General features: G+C 40.4%; 1 protein-coding gene across 6 annotated transcripts in view; it reads left to right on the top strand.

Moving 5' to 3' along the window:
- The window catches only part of dtnbp1b (dystrobrevin binding protein 1b), a 65,954-nt gene that overhangs the window by 36,129 nt on the left and 7,861 nt on the right, over positions 1-21,964 (top strand). Inside the window, exon 1 of one of the 6 annotated variants that reach the window (XM_063898878.1) lies at positions 1,835-2,243. The exons of 1 other annotated variant lie outside the window; for it this stretch is intronic. In XM_063898878.1, coding sequence (XP_063754948.1) covers positions 2,198-2,243 — 46 coding nt within the window. In that variant the 5' untranslated portion in view covers positions 1,835-2,197. Of the gene's footprint in view, positions 1-1,834; positions 2,244-19,376; positions 19,688-21,964 lie in introns of those variants that run through there. 4 more of the 6 variants (XM_063898876.1, XM_063898879.1, XM_063898877.1 and 1 more) reach the window with 4 other exon arrangements.

Raw genomic sequence — 21,964 nt, 5'->3', positions numbered from 1 at the left:
CGAGGTTGAAGACAATTTTGGATAGCTTTCACCTTATCTATTTGTGGCCGTACCTCTCCTCATCCAAGTTGGTAACCTAGGTACCGTGTCTCCTGTCGTGCCCACTCACACTTGGAAGAATTGAGTGTCAGCATAGTGGATCCTTCCCAGTAGCAGTGAGAGGTGTTGGATATGCTCCTCCCAGGAGTTACTGAAAATCGACTCATCATTGAGGTAAGCATAGCTGCAGTTCTCACAACGCTGGAGGACTCTGTCCATCAACCTCTGGAAGTTCTGCAGATCAAGGGACTTGGATGTATGCTGCCGCCTCTCACATTTGTATGTAGAAATGTTAAAATGTTAATCAAGTTCCCATGGTTTCATATCTTAAAGCAACTAGAGCTGCAAGTGCAGTCCAAAATCTCTGTAGACTTTATCATTGTCAAGTATCAGGATATTCAGGAGGGTCAAAACCTGTTACATTTGTGAAGTCCTATTATTCTAAAGGATTTCCAGGCTTCACGTTCCACTATAAATGCTAATGAACCAAAACAATAGCTACACACCATTATACTGAGAGGGGAATATAATGTGTTCTCAGTGTTTAATAACTATTACAAAATATTAAGTAATTCTTTCTTGAACAGCAGCTTTAAGAAGTAGTTGCTAAGCAACACATACTTTTGTTGATCAGTGCAGTGATATCTGAATGAACTGCTGTTGACTGTTATTTCTAATTAGCTGATTACAGATTTATCACAGGTTGTTGATATGAACCTAGGGCTCCAATTATCTTTTTAATACTTCTTATTCTTGCCCTGCAGGTTTTCATGTTTCAGGAGTTCCTCCCAAAGTCCAGCCGGTGCACTTTTCACCCCCCAGCTCATTTGAAGGTGTAGTTATAATCACCCATAGCTAATTAAGGTGCTTATGATATTTTGTATGAGTTGCAGTGTGACTTGTGGAGCTGTATCTAAATGCTATTGATTGTGGCTGGTGGTGTGTGTGTCTTATTTCTCCTACAAAACAGCCCCCCAGGCGTTCAGGGCTATGATGTGTCAGAAAGATGAAAGCCAGGGTTGACGTTTTGTGGATTTGTTGTTTGTGTGTCCTTAAGCTTCAGGGTTTAGTGACTCACGACCATTTTTTTTTCTTATGTTGTTTGATTGTAGATATGCATCAATCCAGCCTATTTTGATATGTCCACCCTGCACTGATTCTTACATTTACAAAATTGCTACAGCAATCAGGTATCTTTAGTGGTTGCCATCAATTTCACTTAACATGCATTGAAAAAGAGGGGGCAACCCAGAGGGAAATAGAGAGGGGGGAGGAGTTAGTGAAGGACATAAGAGAAGGAGACAGAGCTAGGTGGAGCTGTGATGCTCTTCACAGCATCATGCTAATGAGGAGGATTATTATGTCCCCCCCTCAGGCAGTGGAGGCAGACAGAGTGTGGGTGTGGGCGCGAGTGGGTTTCACTTTTGACCGTGTTCTGTGCGTGTACTTGATAAACGCAGAAGAGACAAAACCTGACCTTTTGGAAAGTTATTGTATTGTGTCCATCTTAACTCTATTTACTCTTTATTAGGTACTTATTTATGTAATAGCAAGCTCTTTCAGCCACTGAGTCATGTCAAAGCAGTCTGGGTGAAGAGGCATCACTGTTTATTCAAAGGTCAGAAGCAATTGTGTTCATGGGTTATAAAAACATGTGCAGTCACACACTCATAATCATCTGTGCTCCTTATTTCCCTTCCTCCCTGCACACACACCCCTCTCTCTCTGGTCCCCCTCCTCCCTCGCTTAGCAGCAGTGGTACGCTCCACTCGTCTTCGCTGCTCTCTCTCTCTCCTCTGTCAGCCTCAGCAATCCTCACGCTGGAGCTAGACATTGGTGCAGCGCCCATCCATACATACACGCACGTGTGTGTTTCGTGGGTGCAGGGATCTTAAGAACGCTCACCATTCCACGTGTGTGTGTGTGTGTTTGTGTGTGTGCTTGTGAGCTGATCTGCATGAGAATGTGTGTGTGAGCCTTTCTGGAGCCTCTTTTGTATGGAGGAGCATGTGTGTAGTGTGAGAGACAGCGTGAGGATGCGTGGTGGGCAGGAGGTGTTGTGATCGGTGGAGTTTTTGGTGTACTATCGTCGTGCCGTCTGCCTTCCCTTCCCTCCCTCTTAGTTCTCTCTTGTGAGGGCAAAAAACATCCTGCTGGGATGTCCACCACGCCTGGTGCAACAGACGGGAGCCAGAGGAACTCTTGTGAGTGACTTTCTTTTCTTTTTTTTTGCATTTGGGAGTGGTGATCTGTGTGTGTTCTGTATATTAAATATCTGTGTGACGTAGAGGGATTGTTTCAAAGCAACCCTTTTTTGTCTATCCAAATAGACTTTTCGTATTTAAGGAAAACCTGGCCAAGACAGGAGGATATTTATTTCTTAACAACAACAAAAAAACAAGTCTTGAAATAAATAATGCAGTTTATATTAGCAGTGGGAATGTGAAGTGTGTGTGACAGCAGAAATGTATAGTGATTGGGATTGAAGATGCCAAGAGTTTGATTGTGTAACACAGTATGGTCAAGGGAAGATGATATCTACTCTATAAATAAAGGGGGGTAATGCCTGCTTGTGATTGCATATTGGTCTACTTGTTGGAAAGAGAGCTTGGGGAAGTGTGTAACGCGGTTTGTGGGAGCATGCGTGAGTGTGTTTACATATTCTCTGGAGCGCCTCCAGCTGTAGATCTATTTGAAAGGAGCTCTGATTGTGGATTGACAAAGAGACCAGCTGTATCTTTTCAGTAAGAGGGCAGACCAGGTGACTTGCTGATGTCTTTCACTGCTGATACGTATGTTCATTTTAACCATTACCCCCCAAAAATAAATGGTTATAAGAATTTAGTGACACGTCTTTATTTTGTTTCTTGTTTCTTTTTTTGCTGAAATAATAGTTGAATGTGAAATATTATACAGGTTGACTTTTTGTACTTAGCTGTGTATGTAGTTTCTTTATGTTTGCTCTGTGTCTGTAGCAGAAACTTGGCAGGGTGAACTGCAGGGATTAAGATAAAGCACTGCTACAGTATAAAGTTATAGTTTGGAGTGCATTGGTTATTCAGTGGGCGAAAGTGTGTAGGATTGCAGTTTTAATGTTTGACTTCATTCTGGCCTTAAGCAACACACACACACACACACACACACACACACACACACACACACACACACACACACACACACACACACACACACACACACACACACACACACACACACACACACACACACACACAACGAAAGGATTGCTGTACTTTAAGTGGGTGATTGATAGAGTGATGTGACTCATTTTGACTCATCTGAAAGCTCAGTGGGAACATACACAAAGAAAATCTTACACACACACACACACACACACACACACACACACACACACATTGATATACACACACAGTCACACACATTGACTGCCTAGACTGAGGCACAGATCACATCTGGGAAATTGTGTCTGTTTTATTGCTTTCATTATTATTGCACCATCCCCCCTCGTCTTGCTTTCATTCCCCTTTTCCCCCCTGTTATTTTCAGGATGTTATTTACTGCCCAACCTTGCATATAACTCGCTTAGAAACCATTCGTGTGTCTGGGGTGATGAGTTAATGATCACACACTGATGAACCCGCCCACAGTAGATACATATTGTTTGTGTTGATGACTGTAGGCTTTTTGAAAAAAATAATCACATCATTGTTTGTTCAATTATTTGACTGATTAACAAGCCGGCTTGTTGTTGTATAATTCCCTTTTCCATCTCACATGTTTAGCTCTAGTTTTTGGCTGCTTTGCTTTGCGCTTGACTAGTTTGTTCCTTGTCAAGACGCATTCATCACATTACCTTCCTATATAGCAGTGCCTTCAAGTGGAAATATCAAGTGCCTGCAGAGTACGATTACTGATTTTCTAACCGTTATGTTACATAAGCAAATGCAGCATCTGAGCAAACAAGTCCATAGTCTCAGCTGAACACCAGACTGGGGAAGTCGAAGAAATGATTTAATCAAGAAGAAAAACATTGCTTTTGTCATATTTCCATTTTAACAGTTCTGATAAGTACGGGTGTCAAAATCAAAGGAACATGCCCGATACAATGCCGGGGTAGCGAGAATAATTGCTGATAAATAAAAATAAGGCTACAGTGATTGATACAAAAATAAAGCAAAGTTATGGATTATTTATGAACTTGTCTTTGAAGTAGGCAGTAACATTTTTAGATAAGACAATCAGCAGTATTTGTTATCTCCGTTGACTGTGAACAGTGTATTACCACAGTGTTACGCTGGTGCAGAGCTCCCCCCCCCCCCCCTTTTTATGTGTCCTCTGTAAAGGAGCAACAGCAGGCACCTGCCACTGAGATGGATGTGCTGTGTCATCACTTCTGCCAAATGATGGCTTGCTTCACCTCTTCCCTCCTCTCTGCTCTTCTTCTTGTATACTCCCCCCCTCCTCCCTTTCTCCTCTTTGTCCCCACCTTTCTCTCTTTTTTTGTGCCTGGTTGCTGTACACATCTGCTCTCTTCTCTGGTGTCTCATCTGTTCCTCAATCTCCTCTTTTCTTAACCCACAGCCCTCCTCCTCCTCCTCCTCCTCTCTTCTCCTTCTCTTCTTTGCTCTCCTCCTGTCTGGTTTATCTGGGTTCACATGAAACTTTAATTGCATGTAAATCAAAGCGCTGCAGATGTGATTAGTCTTTTGTGCTGCTTTAATGAGTGCGGGCTGGGCTATTGAAATATGGTACAGTAGCTGGCTCCTGCACTGTCTCTGGAAGCTTAAGCCACAGGCAAACTCAACTTTTAATGCTGCCAGAAGAAAGCTTATTTTTCCTTGAAGAAGCTAAGTTTTCAGGCATGAAGCAAAGAAAAATTATAGCTGAGCGGAACAATCTGAATGTGCTTTTTCTTGAAGGTTCATTTCTCTTGCAGTTCTGCTCACTGCATACAAATCTGTATAAATATGCAGCTCTATTAAAAAAAAAAGATTCAATGGATTATAAAAGTGCTCATTACAGCAGTATCAATGTATATGTTTACTGGTAGGCGTATAAAAGAACTGTTACACTTTTTCACATTTATTTTAATGATAATTAGTCCGCTCATTCTGTTTAGAAACATTCAAGTAATGGAGTAATAGGAAAGGTGACCGTTTCTGAGATGTGACTTTTAGCACATGGCACCAAAGAGCAACGTAAATATTTGAATGTTCAACCAAATAATTGAATGTTCAACCAAGTATTTGCTAATTAGTGCAAACAAATTCAAAATAAGTGACAATGTTTGAATCACATGTTGAGTTTATTGCCAGTTTCTCCTGTGACGGAGATACTTTGTGTGTGTGTTTGTGTGAGCAAACATTCACACGTTTATCCATGCACACATAACAACAATGCGTTCAGCATAAACATCACTCACACAGCGTGTAAACACAGACATTGTTTATGTAACCTGACGTTTCTTAATTTTCAAGGAGGTCACGCTCCCTTTGAAGCCACTGACGGAGGTTAAGACTGGGATTTTTGGCATTAATTGTCTCTAAAGATGGATTTTGTTTGTGAGATGAAAGAATCTGTCAAAGGGTAACGTCAAGGACAGAGCATAGCTTGATGTTTACAAGACATAATAATTACATTTTAACCCGGCTTGTATTCTTCCTTTTGTTGCAAGTGACACAAAAATGTAATCCGATAGTTTTGCTGCAAAGTCAAGATTGAGTTCCATGTGCACTATGAAAAAAAGCATGTTCGTACTGTTGCGTAACCCATAGAAAAGTTGCTTCTTTAGGCCATTCATTTTGGCCATGTGCATAAACATGCAGTATTTATCATAGCCTATAACTGGTATGTTTTTGAATGCAATGACATGTATAATCGGATAATGCTCTATGAAAATATAAATTGTCCATCTATATTTCTTTATACCAACTTGTGCTTAAGAGTTGCAGGAATAATCTGCCATGCAATTTAAAGCTTATTGATGGATGACGCATCCTTTCTCACTGTACTTCTGTACCTTGCTGTTGTCCTTCCCTGCTCTCACTCCAACTTGTTCCCAACGCTTTTCTTTCACTCTTTGCTGCAAGCAGAGCCCACCTGGCTTGACAGGTGTTGTTGGAAAGCCCAAAGTATGTTGACTCCTCTCTCCACGTTCATATTGTTTACTCATCTGTACTACTGCCAGGGTTTTCCAAGCAAATACATTGAGATCATCCCTGCTCAATTAGATTAGGAGACAGTCTCTCAGTAAATATGTTCTGGGATTCAGGATGTTACAAAGCGTGCCACAGAGAGAGAAAGAGAGTGGAGACAAAGAGAGGAAGAGAAGGTTAAAGAGTCAAAGAGGGAGAGAGCCAGAGGAGGTGGGGAGGAAGAGAAGGTGGTTGCATATAAGAAAGAAGAGAGAGAAGTAAAAGAGGGCACAAACATTAGGAGATGAGATGAACAATGAACAGGAAAAGAGGACTGCAGAGCAAAGAGAATCCAGTAGAGAATTAGAGAGCAGTGCAGCAGAGGAGGGGTAAAATGAAGAATGCAAAGATAGCAGGTGCCTGATGAAGGAGAATGGGTGAAGAGACTCATCGTGAGTGACTTGAGGATAATAAAAAGAGAATATTGGTGAAGATGGAGAATAAAAAAGACTAAGCCGAAACTGAAAAGCACATTTCAGATAGTGAAAAATAATATTAAAAAGACACAGGAGAGGGTTTGTCTGGGAGTCTGCTAATTGGTAGGGGGATGTGGTGGTACAGAGGTTGTGCAGCAGAGAATCAATAGCCCCTACAATCTGGAGGACAGAGTGTTTCATCTTTTAGTTAATGACTAAAAAACAGAAAGGAAGGACTGTGTCAAATATAATACATGCTGTAATTATTTTATCTGCTACATATTGTTTGAGGTTTTGGCTCTACATGCTCAGAAAGATTTAAGGGCAGATTCATACAGTATGAAGTGGGATGTTCAGTACGAGACCCCATTAGATGGCAAGTTTATTTCACAATACGTACTGTTTGGAAATAAGTGCTCAACATTTTGAATCAAGTGTCATCAACCAGACATACAGACAGGGAAACAGGGGCATAAAAGGCAAAGAGATAAGGCTTCAAACTGTACGCAACACACTGATCATATGAGCTTGACCTATTTGTTTGAACAATGAACAGCACTGGTGATAATGCTGATTTGTTTACCTGTTAGCTTTAGCCTTAGCATTTTAGCAAAATACAATGCATATAGCCCACAAGTAGGTTGGTTGATGTGAACCACCAGGTAACAAGGGACAATGTCAATCAGAAAGTTTGTTTTCCAACTTTAATTAACTAGCTAGTGTTGATCAAATCACCAACGATGTGATTTCAGCTGGTAAAATTGATGGTTTCTGACAAACATGAATCCTGCTTTTCTCTACCATTGACTAAAATCAAGGATTCATTGTTTGAAAAGTGTTTTAAGAATTATGAGTGGTGAATCTGCCACCTGCCGTCATTGTTCTGTGTGAGGACTGGCACAAGCAAAAGTAATGAAGGGGGCGGGACTCAGCAAACAGTCTGTTCCTGACACTTATAATCCGAATAAGGTCTACACATGGTCCGCATAACGTCGAACAGTATTAGAAATATTGATGCTTCTTTGAGAGAGACTTATTTTTGTTTTTGTTCAGAATGCCACTATAACCCGGTTATTCATCAATTAACTTCACTACAATGGTTGAAAACCTTGTCTTCAGTATCACAGCTACAAATAAACTCCCACTGCGCATCACGCTGAGGAAATTAAGCTCCAAGTTGTGCAGCACGACAGAAGAATGAATACTCCACAAGGAGCATAATGATTGTAATTAAAGGGACAATAGTGACTAGTATATCATTTTACACACAGGGTTATGGCAGTTGTTTTGTTATATGGGTGGGCCTCAGTTACTGTAGTGTTTGAAATCCTCTGTCAGAGGATTTCAAACACCCCCATGGAATATGCCTGGGGATCATGTGAAACAGACTGACTCAAAAGATACTGCACACAAAGATATACAATATACTGCACACACAAACACATACAGACGTCTTTCTATCAAAATGTATTTTCTAGTGGAAAGAATCAGTTTTTCTGTTTCGAATCCTGGTCACAGATGGTTCAGAAAATGCATTTTCCATCCCTGTGATGTACCTCAGCAGGTGGGTTATCCTTTTCTTTCTCTCCTCTCCTCCCACTCCTCTTGGAATGGGAGAAAAAGTACTGGTGTGGTCAGACAGCCAGAGAGTTGCACTAATTAGGTCCATGGTTGAACAGACAGTATATACAGGCTCAGAAAGAGAGGGAGACTGATACAGATTCTATACTGATGTGTTCTGTGAGTTTAATGTTGTCCCATGTGGGCTTCTATGCATTTGTGCTTCTGTCATCTTCATACTTATTTGTCCATAAGCTGAGGACATCAGTACTGCTGTGCCTCAGGCTGCCTTTTTTCCAAGGCTCTCTACCTGTACTCTCACTCTGCCCCCCCGCCCCCGCCCCTGCCTGCTGCCTTATGTAAGGGTAAATAACTCCCGTCAGCCAGACACAGATAACCCCTCCCCTCAAGGACCTCTCGTTTGGACCGAGGTCATAGAACATCTTTCCCCTCCTCCCTTTTTCTGTCTCTGTGACTCAGTACATGAATCTGCAGATAACACAGTCTTAGACCTTGTGCACATCTGTGTGAGTGATTATGATTTTGTATTTATAATATTTAAATGAAATGAGCAATGTCTATGGTTGGTTATTATTTCCCGGCATCACATAGTCACAGATTTGTTAGTGCTGTGTGTACCTGTGTGTGTGGAAACAACAACACGAAAGGACGGAGTAGGACAGGTTCCTGTAGGGGAGGGAGTGCTTTCCCGCTGTGTGCCAGGTGATGGTGTGAGGCCAAACTAGAAGTCAGATACAACAAAAACAACAGATGGATTTCCAATACAGCATCTTCACTGGGCCAAAAATGGAGTGTTTCATTCCTAGGTGTGAAGCAAAAACGTACCTGCGTTGAAAAAAAACTCTTCTTCACATTGACTGTATAATATTTTAAAATGTATATACAGATTGCCTGAATTAATGTCCTATGTGTATACTGCATCTTTAAATAATGCACATATTTTACTGAGCTCCTCACATAAGATTATAAGTATTGTTGCCGTATTTCATTCTTGAATACTGGCTCCAAGGTTTTAACCTTGTGGTGAAAAACTGCTTTTGATTTAGAGGTGTGACTGGCATAACATGGAGCTGCAAGGGCACACAGGTATAATTGTTCAGACAGCAGTATTGAACCACATGATCATGATGCAGTAGCAGCAGCACTAGGGCATTAAAGAATTAAATAAATACAGTAAAAGATAATATAATATCAAAGAAAGGACTACAGTAAGGATCAACGCATGGCCGGGGGGGGGTTATCCCTCCCAAACCAAAGATCAACGCTTTTTGAAATTCGCACTGTGGCTAACAAGAGGGCTCACTTTGACTGCAGATAAATAAGGAAGAAAAGAGAGAAGCAACAGAAGAGGGATGTGGAGGATTTGTGATAAACACACAGGGACAGAGAAGAGAAGTGTTGCTTGGCAAAACAAAGAGATGTTGCCGATAGCTTTTGATATATCTGTCAGGGTCTAACAAAAACACTCTTGAAATATTTAGTGGAAGACTTCAGTACCAGATGAGAAGAACAAGCTCTCTGCCCAAGAGTTCACTGGGAGAGCTGAAAGTGTTGAGCTTTCCTGACACTACGTCTCCTTTTGAAGTTTCACATTATTGCCATGTCACTTTAAAATCAATAGCTGGAACTGCAGAGTGTAACTTATTCAAGAACAGCAGGCTGAACAAAGAAGTATTTGTTTTGGAACACAGCCCTTTCATTTTAGCTTATGGGCCTGTTTGTAGAGACATGGAAATTGCAGCTAAGTGCAGAGAGCATGTGCTTCTTAATGATCTCTGCTGTAAGGTAGAGTACAGCACTTAACATGGAGAGCCTCAGTTTGAAGGGCAACAAAAGTCAGAGCATGATATAATTTATTATAACAACATAATTGTTTTTGTCTCTCTCTGTTGTGACAGAGTTTTTCTAAATCTTTATGATGTCTTTTGAGGTTTTGTGCAAATGTCAGCCATATGGATAATGTTGTGAACATCGTGTCAGCCTCACCTTAAGGCGATCAGTTGATTGATATATAGAAACATAAAAGTCATTGCTATGTTCTTTGAACCACCTGGATAAGATGTGCGTTTCCCTTAAAAAGAAACGTTTAAACCTAAATGGATCACCTGGAAGGGTGCGGCTTCTACAAACTTCTGGCCTCTTCCATGACTTTATGAATTATCTATAGTAGGTAAAAACATTGTAGCCTCATTTTCCTATAGTTAGCTGTTGTGCTGAACCTCTACTGAACTCATCGCCAACAGCTCTATTTGGTATCTTTTGTCTCCTAAATTATGCATTTCACCCACAATACTGCAGCCGACTGGATGAGTTCAGCTGTTTTGCATAATTTTTTTAATACAGTACTATTTTTAAACTCTTAGGCTTCATGATCTTGCACCACACCGTGTAAAAAGAAGCTAAAAAAATGCACCACGACTGCTGGAATTTTTTCCTTTACAGGAACTGAAGGAGAAGCATGTCCCAAACTATTCAAAAAACTTGACTTATCAAGGTCATGGACTACAAGTTTTAGAAGTAAATACAATATGAGTTGCTACCACTGCAGCGTTCCTCACTCACAGAATGCCTCTCCCTCCCATTGACTGGCTCACCAGAGGATGACTGTAGGCCCGCTCTTAGGGACATGAAGGAATCTTATTTATAGATTCATACAATAGTTCTATTATCCCACTTGGCTGCCTCTTACTCTAAGTTTATACACATATTTCTCCCCCCCTACCACCTATAGCTGGGAGCGCCTCTATTGATGCTGAGCCAAGCAAGTAGGAAAGGATGATGTGAAAGAAAGGCAAAGGTTAGGGGAGGTATAGGTTCAAGAAAAAGAACCACATTTAGATGTTAAATGTATCAAATGGGACTAGACATGAACATGAAAGGTAAGCCTGAAAAGTAAAAAGTTAGCTAAGGAATTACACAAAGCAACAAAACGGAAGAAGGAAGGATGTTTTGGGGGCATAATTGACCTGAACTCAAATAAAATGAGTGTGTTACAAATAAAGCCACATGATGTCTCTTGTTACTTATTCTTTTCAGAACTTAATACAGACACCATCTCTCTGAGAGCATTTTCCTTTTGTTGTAAAATTCAAAATTAATAAACCAAACTTCTTTGTGAAATCTAGTTCAGAAATGACCATTTAAGGTTTTCACAAACAGTTAAACAGTTCACAGAAATGTGATTTTGAGCAGTAGCCATGGGTTTAGCGTAAACCTAGTTAAATGAGGAATATATCCGTGTTGTTTGACATTTTTGTCTTCTCTGCCGATGAAATCTTTAAATTATTAAAGGACATTTTACACAAACCATTGTCAAAAAGAAGCACCATACAGTAACAACAGATGTCAGTGTCAACTCCAAGAAGGGTACTTTTGTTGCTGCTTACCAACCTACCTGATTTTCCTTTAAATAATGCAACAACCATGTTGCACATATGCCCAACCACCTGCTTTAGATTTTCACTTCCGCGAGACACCTTTCATAATATATAATTGATCAGATTCTCTAAATGAAAGACCTGCATACTGTACATGTGCACCCATTTTGGCTCTCACTCTAACATAAGTACTGATGAAAAATTGATCAAAGGGACATGTTTGTGTCTGTAATGCACAGTGTGGTTAGGAAAAACCCAAGATGATGGGATATACAAACAGAAGGAGACTAACATCACTTCTTTCTTAATAAAATGTAGACGCACAAATGATTAAATGAAGCAACTCCTATCAAGTTAAATTAGCTGATATCTGTTTTAAAGATTGGAAACATTTATCTTTGTCAAGGTTACTAAAACTTGAACTGGCTCCACTCTCAGCTCTTCCCAAGGAGATTTTCACATTTTTATGCCTTTGTCGTCCCACAGTGTGCACACGCTTCACTAGACGTGTGCTCTGTCTTTTCCTGTCTTAGCTGTGCTATACTAACAAGGTGATGTCCAAGCCTCAACCATGGTCTTGAATAATATGTTGTCTAGGAAACACTGCGTGGTTCAGTTATTATTTATACCATATTGCGCACTATATACTGCATTCCTCCTTGTGTACTCGACAATGTTGACGTGTTTGAGATGAGTTTTTATTGTGTTGGAAGTTCAAGTTTTGGCTCCCAGCTTTAGATGCATATCAGCCCACGTCTGTCTCTTGTAGCTCTCCTCCTTCACTTTTTTTCCTGCTTAGTAGAATAAAAAATATATAGGAACGAGTGAAAAGGTTGTTTTTGAGAGGCGTCTTCACTGAGGACTGGCTGTGGATTTTGCTGATGTAAGGCTGAATTATTTCGCAGTTGGGAAAAAAAGAGGAGATTGCTGCATAATGCATCAAAGCCGGTGTGAATGTTCTAAAAATCTCACAGACTCACTGTATCGGCAAAGGTAAACAGTGTGGTGCATGTCTCGTATAAATGTGAACATCGGATGGAAATATCTGCATGCAAGGAACCCATTTGCAGAGAGCATGTTCACTTTAAGATTATCATGTTTTTAAAAGCTTAAAACAACTCTTTTAACGCGGCTTCAGAGCCAATCTTTAAATGTGATGCAAGAATAACCCTGATACTCAGGTTGGATTGCACTATGGTTTCTCCTTTTCTGACTCTTATTTTCAGTCGCTGTAGCCTTCTAGAGATTGAACCTATGTAGCATTTACCTGCCTTGTTTTCTTGCATATCTGATTGGCCAGGTTTGGTAATTCACAAGCACACATTTATTATTTTGTTCCCCATCATTAAACAAGACCTCACCGTTATCTGTGTGAGTAAAGCTCCATTCAATGCAAGCAATTACCCTGTTAGAAATGCCTGTCTCCTCCTCCTCTTTTCACCTCCTCACTCAAACTCTATTAACAGTTCATAGAGGTTTTGATGATGTAAGCATTTTGAATTGTCTTTGGGAGCAGGGCAATTTGTTAAATCTGTTTCCAGCTTTACAGCGTGTCATATCTGTACCATACGTGCTATGGTTAAAGCCTTTGTGAAGTTATAAATTGCATCCAGCACCGCTTTAGTTCGATTCCTTGTTGTCAGGTGCTCAGACCCCATTGGCTGTACGCTGATTTATTTGGCAGCTCACAAATGATTTTCCTCCTATATTTATCTCTGAGTGCAGGGATGGATACGGAACATTTATTTGTTCATTATTCATTAAGACACATTTAATCCCCGTTTGAAAGGACGGGTTCAGCAGCATTTGAATGGCAAATGAAGCAGGACTGGAACTGCAAAATTTTGATTAGCCCAAGAATTCAATTTCCACATATTAGGTAACACCATTTATCACCCATGCCTCTAACACTAGTTGCAGTGGCTTCTCATATAGTAAAATGGAGTATTTTCAAAATCCTTATAGGAATCCGAAAGTGAAGCTAGAAGAAGTTAGCCAAAGTGGCGTCAGTGAACATGTACGGGGTTCACACAGGCAGGACATGTTTTGGCGAACGTGAAAGAGGTTTCTGAGCAGTTTGTGTGAGCTGGGCAGTTTGACAGGTGTGTGAAGGGCTGGGAGACCTCAGACAACAGATAGACTTTCCCTTTTTACTCCTCGCCCTCCTTGATAGATCGACCCTCTATTTGACAATGTTCTGTCAGGAGCTGCCAGAAAAAAACAACCTGGTGTCTATCTTTCTGTCTTTCCCTGTCACCGCCGGCTATCAAGATGAATCGGTTCAAGGACACAGAACTATATTAGACATGAGGGGCATGTTGGGTAATTTGCACGTGACTTAAGCTGTTAAGGCTTGTGGTTTATTTAAATTTCATAGTTGTGACCATGCTGTCATCTCGTATCTAATAAACATGTAGCAAACAATTCATATTCACTTATTTATGTTATTGTCAGCGATTATGTATATAAAAAAGCAACATATATATATCTGTTTGTTTTTCATTTTTCAGAATCACTTCCTAAACTCTTTTTTGTTTCTTCTTCTTGAAGTTGTTTTGGTTGCACAAAACCACAAACTATTCACTGGCTTTTTTTTCTCAAGCATAATATAGTGTTTTTCCTATACTGACTTTTTTCGAGGTGTTAATGTACATTCTTAAACCCAGCTACAGCAATGCATTGTCACTCTGCATATGTCACATACCCTCTATCTATTCTTCTCATGGCCTTTTTAGCCTCTGGCCAATGCTGGTGCACACATGCCAAGCCTGTCTGTTGTGTGACTGCATGCAGCAACATACACATGTTCTTTCAAATATACACATTATAAAAGGCCAGATGCCTTACAGCTATGGAAATGTGTTGAGCCCAATGTCAGCTGGTAAAAATGCATATATTCACATTGGCTGCATAGATGTGCTCACATTTCCCTCCATTGACTCTGCTTCAGGCTGTTCTACCCTAAATATTTAGATTTTGAACTCATTCACTTCAGAACAAAATATGCAAGCAGGGATTGGCCGCACATCCTAGAGCTGAATGCAGCTGCACACTGTATGCCTCTGCAGCAATTTTTATTTCTCGCACCATTTGAAATCATAAGACAGCTCCTCTTGCTTCACTTTTGTGTCAAATCAGATTAAAGTGGCAAAATAAAAAAAAAGGCACCTTGAAATCCAGGACACAGACATCACAATGTGTCTGATTATGTAACTGGGTCTGACTATCAGCTAATATGAATGTATTTTTAGGGCTTTTGCAACGCTAAAGGCAGGTTTTTAACAACATTATTTTGATACTGTGCGGTATGTCACAGTGGGATATTTGGTCAGATTACATTTCCTTTGGTCATTTTAAGATTCAGGTCATGAGTTTATTTTTTTCTCCTCACCTAAGCTGTATCTATTTTCTACCCAATAAGCCCCAAACAGTTGATATTGCTGATGTTTTGATTACTTGAGAGCAGAAGTGCTCTGTTAGCTGCCTGGGTTTTATCAAATCGGGGTTTAAGCTCTTCAGATGAAACCGACTGAGGCTGCATTCAAATCCCCTGCGGTGCATTCGCTGTAAAATTGCCAGGTATTCAAGCATCAGCAACATTAGAGCTGAAAAAAGACCAGGGCAATAAAGACAACCATAAATGTTTTATCACTGGGTTCATAAATGAGGGTCATAAATGGGGGGGGGGTAATTATAAATGTTTCACTACCAGCCTTACTTACACTTACACTGTCAGAGAACATTTAAGAGTCACACAAAGTTTTAACTTGTACGATAATGCATAAGGACGGTTCAGTAGGACCTTCTCCTTCACCCCTCTTACATCTAATTGGTACATCCCTAATCCGACCGTACATCCTTCTACTGTGGACGCTTGTGCTGCTAGCTGACACCTCTGATTTGCTGCTAGGCCTTGTCATGACACATCCGCTCTATGAATGTATGTGTGTGTGTGTGTGTGTGTGTTTGTGTGTGTGTGTGTGTGTGTGTGTGTGTGTGTGTGTGTGTGTGTGTGTGTGTGTGTGTGTGTGTGTGTGTGTGTGTGTGTGTGTGTGTGTGTGTGTGTGTGTGTGTGTGACCAATTGACGGTAAAGCAGGTAAATGACAGTGGCAGCTTCTTGTTTTGCCACATTAGTAAAATGTGCTCATGTGTGCAGTGGGTCAAAAGGAATGAATCACATCATTTGGGGCCGTGTAATGGGATATTACATTGTGTCTCTGAAGCTGTATGGTATATTGTTTATAAGTCAGAATTTGTAGTGAAAATTGTTCTCTCCTCCGGTGGTGTTCAGGCTGTGAATGAGTTAGCAGGAAGGAGCCCTCCCACTGAGCGTTGGCTTACATGTTGGTGTTCAGTTGCCTGGTTACATGTGTAGTTACCAGAACTGGTTTATTGTGTGTTTTCACTCCCACTCAAATCAGCTGATGGGTACTGACAGAGGAGATAAACCTTGAAGTATGCTGTCATGAGTCATATGAACCTTAACAAGCTCATGAAAAGTTGCCCACATCTTTTTCTTTAAAACGCACCTTAAAGCAAAAAGAGTGTTACTGTTTGAAGTGTATTTTAACGTCACCTCACACTGATTTAAACTCCAATTCCAGACAGATATATGACTCAATATCATTTTATAACCCATAACATACATCAGCAGTCTCAGTTGTTTTAAATAATGCATGCTACTGCACCAGTTTTAGTGTTTTTATTTCCTCCCATTGAGGCCCCTTCATTAACTTATTACAAATCAGTGAAAACTAGTTTCTGTGAGCTTGCCAGCTGTGGATGCTTGGCAGTAAAAATTGTGTTTGTACACCACTGCACTGCCACATTTGTAGGCATAAAATCACTGTCAATGTTTGATATGTGTTACCTGGAGACTTATGTTTTAGTATGGGAAGGAGGCAGCTGGAAATAAGAGTAGAAGGACCGGATATTGTAGTAGTAATGCATTCAAGGGATTTTATTTTATTGTTTGTGGTATTTTTCCATCTGCCATCACACTCATACCTGACAAGTAAGCCTTAAACAGCTCCAATTCATGTTTATTATTGTTATTGGGAAAAGAATGAAATAAAAACAACAAACCACATGGAAATCTATTGCTCTATGGTGTTGTTAGGGGAAGGAAAACATTAACTGAAACTAAATCTGTGGTAAGCTCTACTGCACACTCACACTCTGTGTTGTACAAACACTGCAACACAGCACCCTACCCTGAACGCTGCAGTCTGAAACACAACTGACAAACCATTTCAATAACGACCACAATGTGTACATAGTAAGTATAAATGATGATGTGCCACAACAGCCCTGCATATGAGATAAAATGATGGCAGTTATATTTCTCAGTGTTTTCTTGGTCTCTAGGCGCCTCCAGTAGCCGGAAGTGGCTGATTTAGAGCATGGTTCAGTCTGAAAGTGAATTTTTACAAGAAAGTTAACATAGGTTTATTTTTTTCGTGTGAATTAGAAAAGCGTAAAGCCTGCAGCTAGTGTGGAATATTTGGAATATTTTTTTTCAATAATGAAGAAAGCCACTTTAAAGGTTTTGCTCTAAAAAATATCACTGCCTTCAACACAGAGAGAAAGAATTATAGTTGCAATTTCAATTCAGGGTCCCCAAGGTTACAGCTTTTTGAGAAAAGCAACTTAAAAAGAAAAACACTGAAATACTCTCAGAGGCTGGAAATCAAATTTAAAATGTGCTAGTGATGTACAAGATGGCTAAACCAGTAATGTAATGATTTTATATTGCAGGAGATAAATATGAATTCAGATGACACTGTGATATTTGTATAAAATAAACAGTATAAAAAGCACATACATATACTTCCAGCTTTACAGGTGTCTGAGTGATGCACTGTACGGCAAATCACCCTTCAACAACAACAATGACTCACTCATCTGTTTTGAGATATTTCCCCCTCGTCACCTGTGCACGTTTAAGTATGTCTCACACAGAAAATGAATCCAGCCCCTCTGGTTCCTGTATCATGCATATTTTGTCACTTAATATACAAGTCATTCTGTGTGTGTTATTTACGACAAGAGGGCTGCCTCAGACGGAAACCTGAGCACTTGAGAGATATAGCGAGGCGGACAGAATCTAAAAATACCACGGCTGAGTGAGCAGGGCTTAAGAAGCAGAAGAAGAGTGGTTGTCTCCTCTGTCAGGCCGTCCTCTTGGTCTTCAAGCTGAGCACTGCTGTCTCACGATGAAACATTAGACCTTTATAAGCAAACCCAAACAAATCCCTCTGAGACCAGACAGCTCATATAAAGGGTCTGGTAGAACAAGGGGATTTTCTTTTAATATCAGATATTGATCTATTGTTGAGTCAGTGTGATGTAATGTGAACCCTATGAAACACCTATAATGAGATTTTGACTGGATTTTTGGGCCTTTGGGGAAAAAAGATCTCACAAGGAATGATTTTTAGAGTGTCCTACATGCCTGAAAAAGCCACAGTTTTAGAAATGAATATTGTTTCTAAAAGTGGAATCAACCTTGACATCACATAAGCCTACTGTATGTTTTTAAAATGTTGTGACCTATTCAGATTTGACTCCGTGATCAAAAACTGTGTCAATGTCCTTCAAACATTCTCTTTCTCCAAGAAGGACATGTGTATGGGAACATTTACCCCCCACACATGTATGCTCATCCTTCTCTCTCTGACTTTCTAGCCCACATGCATGTACAGTATACAAACAGCCTCAGAGGAACGTTACATGTTCAAATAGGTCTGCTCACAGGAAGACAAATCTGGCTCTAGTCCCGGGTGTGTGGCAGGCATTTAAGGCAACCTGGCCACTGGCACTTTCGTCTGATGTCCGTTTGTCCACTAAGGCTTCAAACATAAACGTCTCTATTGGCACAGCAGATATGTGAAGTATACTACAAAGTGTTACTGACTGTGGACCAACTCAGCAATGTCTTGAATTGGCAGTTGATGACTCGAAAAGAGGGATATTTCCATCTGAAAAGAGGGCTATTAGTGTTACTTGCTATTTTATGCTCGAATTAAAAAGACTCCATGTTTTTAATAACTAAGAAAGCTTCCTGAACGACATGCCTCAAAATTCATTTTGAAAAGGAGTCTCAAATGTACCTAAAAGGAGTTCCTTAAGAAAGTGAGCTCAAATTATCATCTAGTGTACAAAAGAGATGTGATGACCAACTTGAATGATTTACAATTAAACCTATGATATGCATTTTTGCGCTGTCAGCCAAGCTGTGAGAAAATGAGTCCATTGAGTCAAATCTAAAGCTCGAGTTAAACCCTAAAGATTCAAATTGCCCCTCAGTGGCGCATTTAATCTGCACTTTTCAACTGTGGTTCTTAGCTTCTTCTCTCAGTATAGCTGTGAATAAAAGCGCAAAGCGGGTAAGGCTTGGTCTCTGCGCTTCTATATATACACACACATTTACATGACAGAAAAGAACATTCACAGCTATGCTTAAGCCACAAACTCACACACTCGTAAACATAAAGTAAACACAAAACGGACTGCATGTTTTTGGGAGTAAGTATAGCGAAGTTAATCAGCAGGTAATTGTTTTTCTACTTGTTCATTACGCGTGTATATGAAATTGATATATGAGAAGTGATCACACAGGTGCATGATTACCCATACATCCACATTACAAGCAAACACACACACACATGTAGGCTGACACACACACACACACACACACACACACACACACACACACACACACACACACACACACACACACACACACACACAATCACACACACGCCCTGACATACCAGCCTGTTTCCTGTGGCTTCTGCTTCCTGCATCTATAGAGCACATACCAGACGATTTTTTTTCTGCCGCTAAAAAGAGATATGAGTGAAATTGCAATAAAACTCACATTTCATAACGATCCATCTGCACAAACAACCACCTGAACAAGCACAACAGATTATTTAACGACGCAGTGGAGAGGTGAGAAGAAGACCAGCTTCGTGAGTACATGGTGTGTACTGTTGCCTGCTGAGCTACCGAGCAAAAGCCTCTGAAGGAACAGTATCACTGTTTTGGTCTGCATGATTGCCAGGACAGACACGCCAAGTAACAGAGCGAGAGCAGGTAGTACACTGCAATTTTGACTTTATCTGTTCCTATCAAAAGTGTATTTAGTCAAAAATACTTCCTTGTTTTAATTTGAAAGAAAAAAAGACATTGAAGTTGCTGGAGACTTTGTGACCCTCATCACAGGTTGACTTCATATTGATCTTCTGATAGAAATTATTTTTTATTTCGGAAGAGAGGGTTGTAGCAGCTATTTCAAGTGCCAAAAGCTTCTGTAATTAAATTAAATGATGTCATTTCAACTGACATCATTTGCTTTGACGATGCTATTTCACTAGCTCTTATGAATCATCACCTGATGTGTACATTTATGTGAGCATCTTTTCATTTATGAATCATGTCCTTATGTAGTGTGTAATAGTGTTTTTTGAAGATGAGTGGGCATTTATGTTGTTGTAGTGCCTTTACAACTCCACATGTGCCTTCACATGGTTTGTCTGAATAACTGAATGTGCAGCAACAGCCTGTAAATAAATAATTGGTTGGACTTAACGACTTGTGCTCCTACACTAAAGTCATCAACGCAAACTTAATCCTGCGGGCTAAATATGAGCGAGAGCTAAAAATAGTCCCCGTAGCTACAGTAACATGCGTAGCAGGATATGGTTGTCTGGTAGATGATGTTGAAGAAAAGACCAAGAGAATGGAGGGGGAGGAAGGAGAGATTAGACGTAGCATAAGAAGAAAAATCGGTGGGTTTATGTTTGAAAAAGCCTGAAAAGATATAAAAGCTTCCCATTAAACGTAGAAAATGACATTCATCTGAATATTTTAGGGGAATACTGACATAAACCATCAGTATCCATGCTTAATGTCTTGGTTTGGTTAAGAGTCTTTTTGCTTTGAAGTAATGTGGCATTTGTGATAAGTTTGAACCTTTTACTTTTTTTTGTTGAATAATTTAATAAATTGGGAAGCAAGTCACTTATTTGGCTACTCTCAAGACTGATTGTATGTAGATTGAATGAACAGAAGAGGGCTTAGATTAAAAATTGAGACAGATAGGCAGACACTCTCAGTAGGTCTATAGATGGTCTGACTAAATAGACAGCTCCGGCTCAAGATCATCTTAGAAACTGGACCAGGGATGGGGATTATTGCCCTTTCCCCACTTCTTACTCCCGTACTTCTGGTACACTTATTAGTACTACACCCATGTACAAACGTTTTATTTATTTAATCTACACACAAATGTGTTTTAAAAATGCATCTTACACAGTTGGGACACAAACACTGTTTACAGACATACAAACATCTGGTAAAGTACTGAAAACCCACTCTGTGGTAGATCAAGCTACAGTAGGTGTCAATTGGACCACATTTGATGACACACACACACACACACACACACACACACACACACACACACACACACACACACACACACACACACACACACACACACACACACACACACACACACACACACAGACCCACAAGTTGAAGACAATACCAGTGTCGCTGTCGCTGCTGGAAATAACGGATTGTGAATTTGATTAGAGACGGAGAGATAAAAAGGCAGGATCTAGCTACATCATTAGTGCTGTCTGACCACAAACCCTAATTATAATTAAACACACTGCCCTCTTTCTCCCTCACTCCCTCTCTATCCTCTGCTACTAACCCCACACAATGCTCGACAATCCGAACAAAGCTTCCCCAAGGCCCCCTAATCTAATAGAGCAGTCTCTACAAGACATCCACACACCAGCCAACAGAAAGGGTAGGATAGAGTCCTGCGGGCAGAGTGAGGGAGTGATGGAGAAAAAAGACGACTTGTCAGATAAAGGAGATAAATTGGACCCTGAGTGTGGAATGAAATACTGTAGAGAGAGAGAGAGCGGGGCGGCTTTTCTCTCCCTCTCCAAGGGCTGTTGGTGTGATGTTCATCATCAGGGAGCTCTGGTGGGACCTCATTGTTCTTTTCTTTGTGTGCATCCATCTGCTGCGAGCCCCTACAGAGCTCAGCCTCTTTCATCAGGACTCTTGTCTGTGTGCGGTTGCCCACTGTGCTCCTGTAGGACTGTAAACACTCCTGGAGCACTGTTTGGATTTTAGAGGGCAGGTGTTCACAGAGGAAAGGCAGGGACTGACGCAGAGCTATCTAAGACAGGCAGCTTAATATGATCTGGGATGTGAATGCAAGTAAACGCAAATATTCATAAGGAGCTGATGTTCAACCATTAACCTCTGACCTCTGTGTCTGTGGCTCTGTCAGTCTGCCAACATCTTTAACAAAGTATTGCTGCTTGTATACTGACAGTGGTTATCACA

The sequence above is a fragment of the Eleginops maclovinus genome, chromosome 13, assembly GCF_036324505.1.
Source record: "Eleginops maclovinus isolate JMC-PN-2008 ecotype Puerto Natales chromosome 13, JC_Emac_rtc_rv5, whole genome shotgun sequence".
Taxonomy (NCBI): domain Eukaryota; kingdom Metazoa; phylum Chordata; class Actinopteri; order Perciformes; family Eleginopidae; genus Eleginops; species Eleginops maclovinus.
This window is presented reverse-complemented; position numbering and strand designations above follow the sequence as displayed.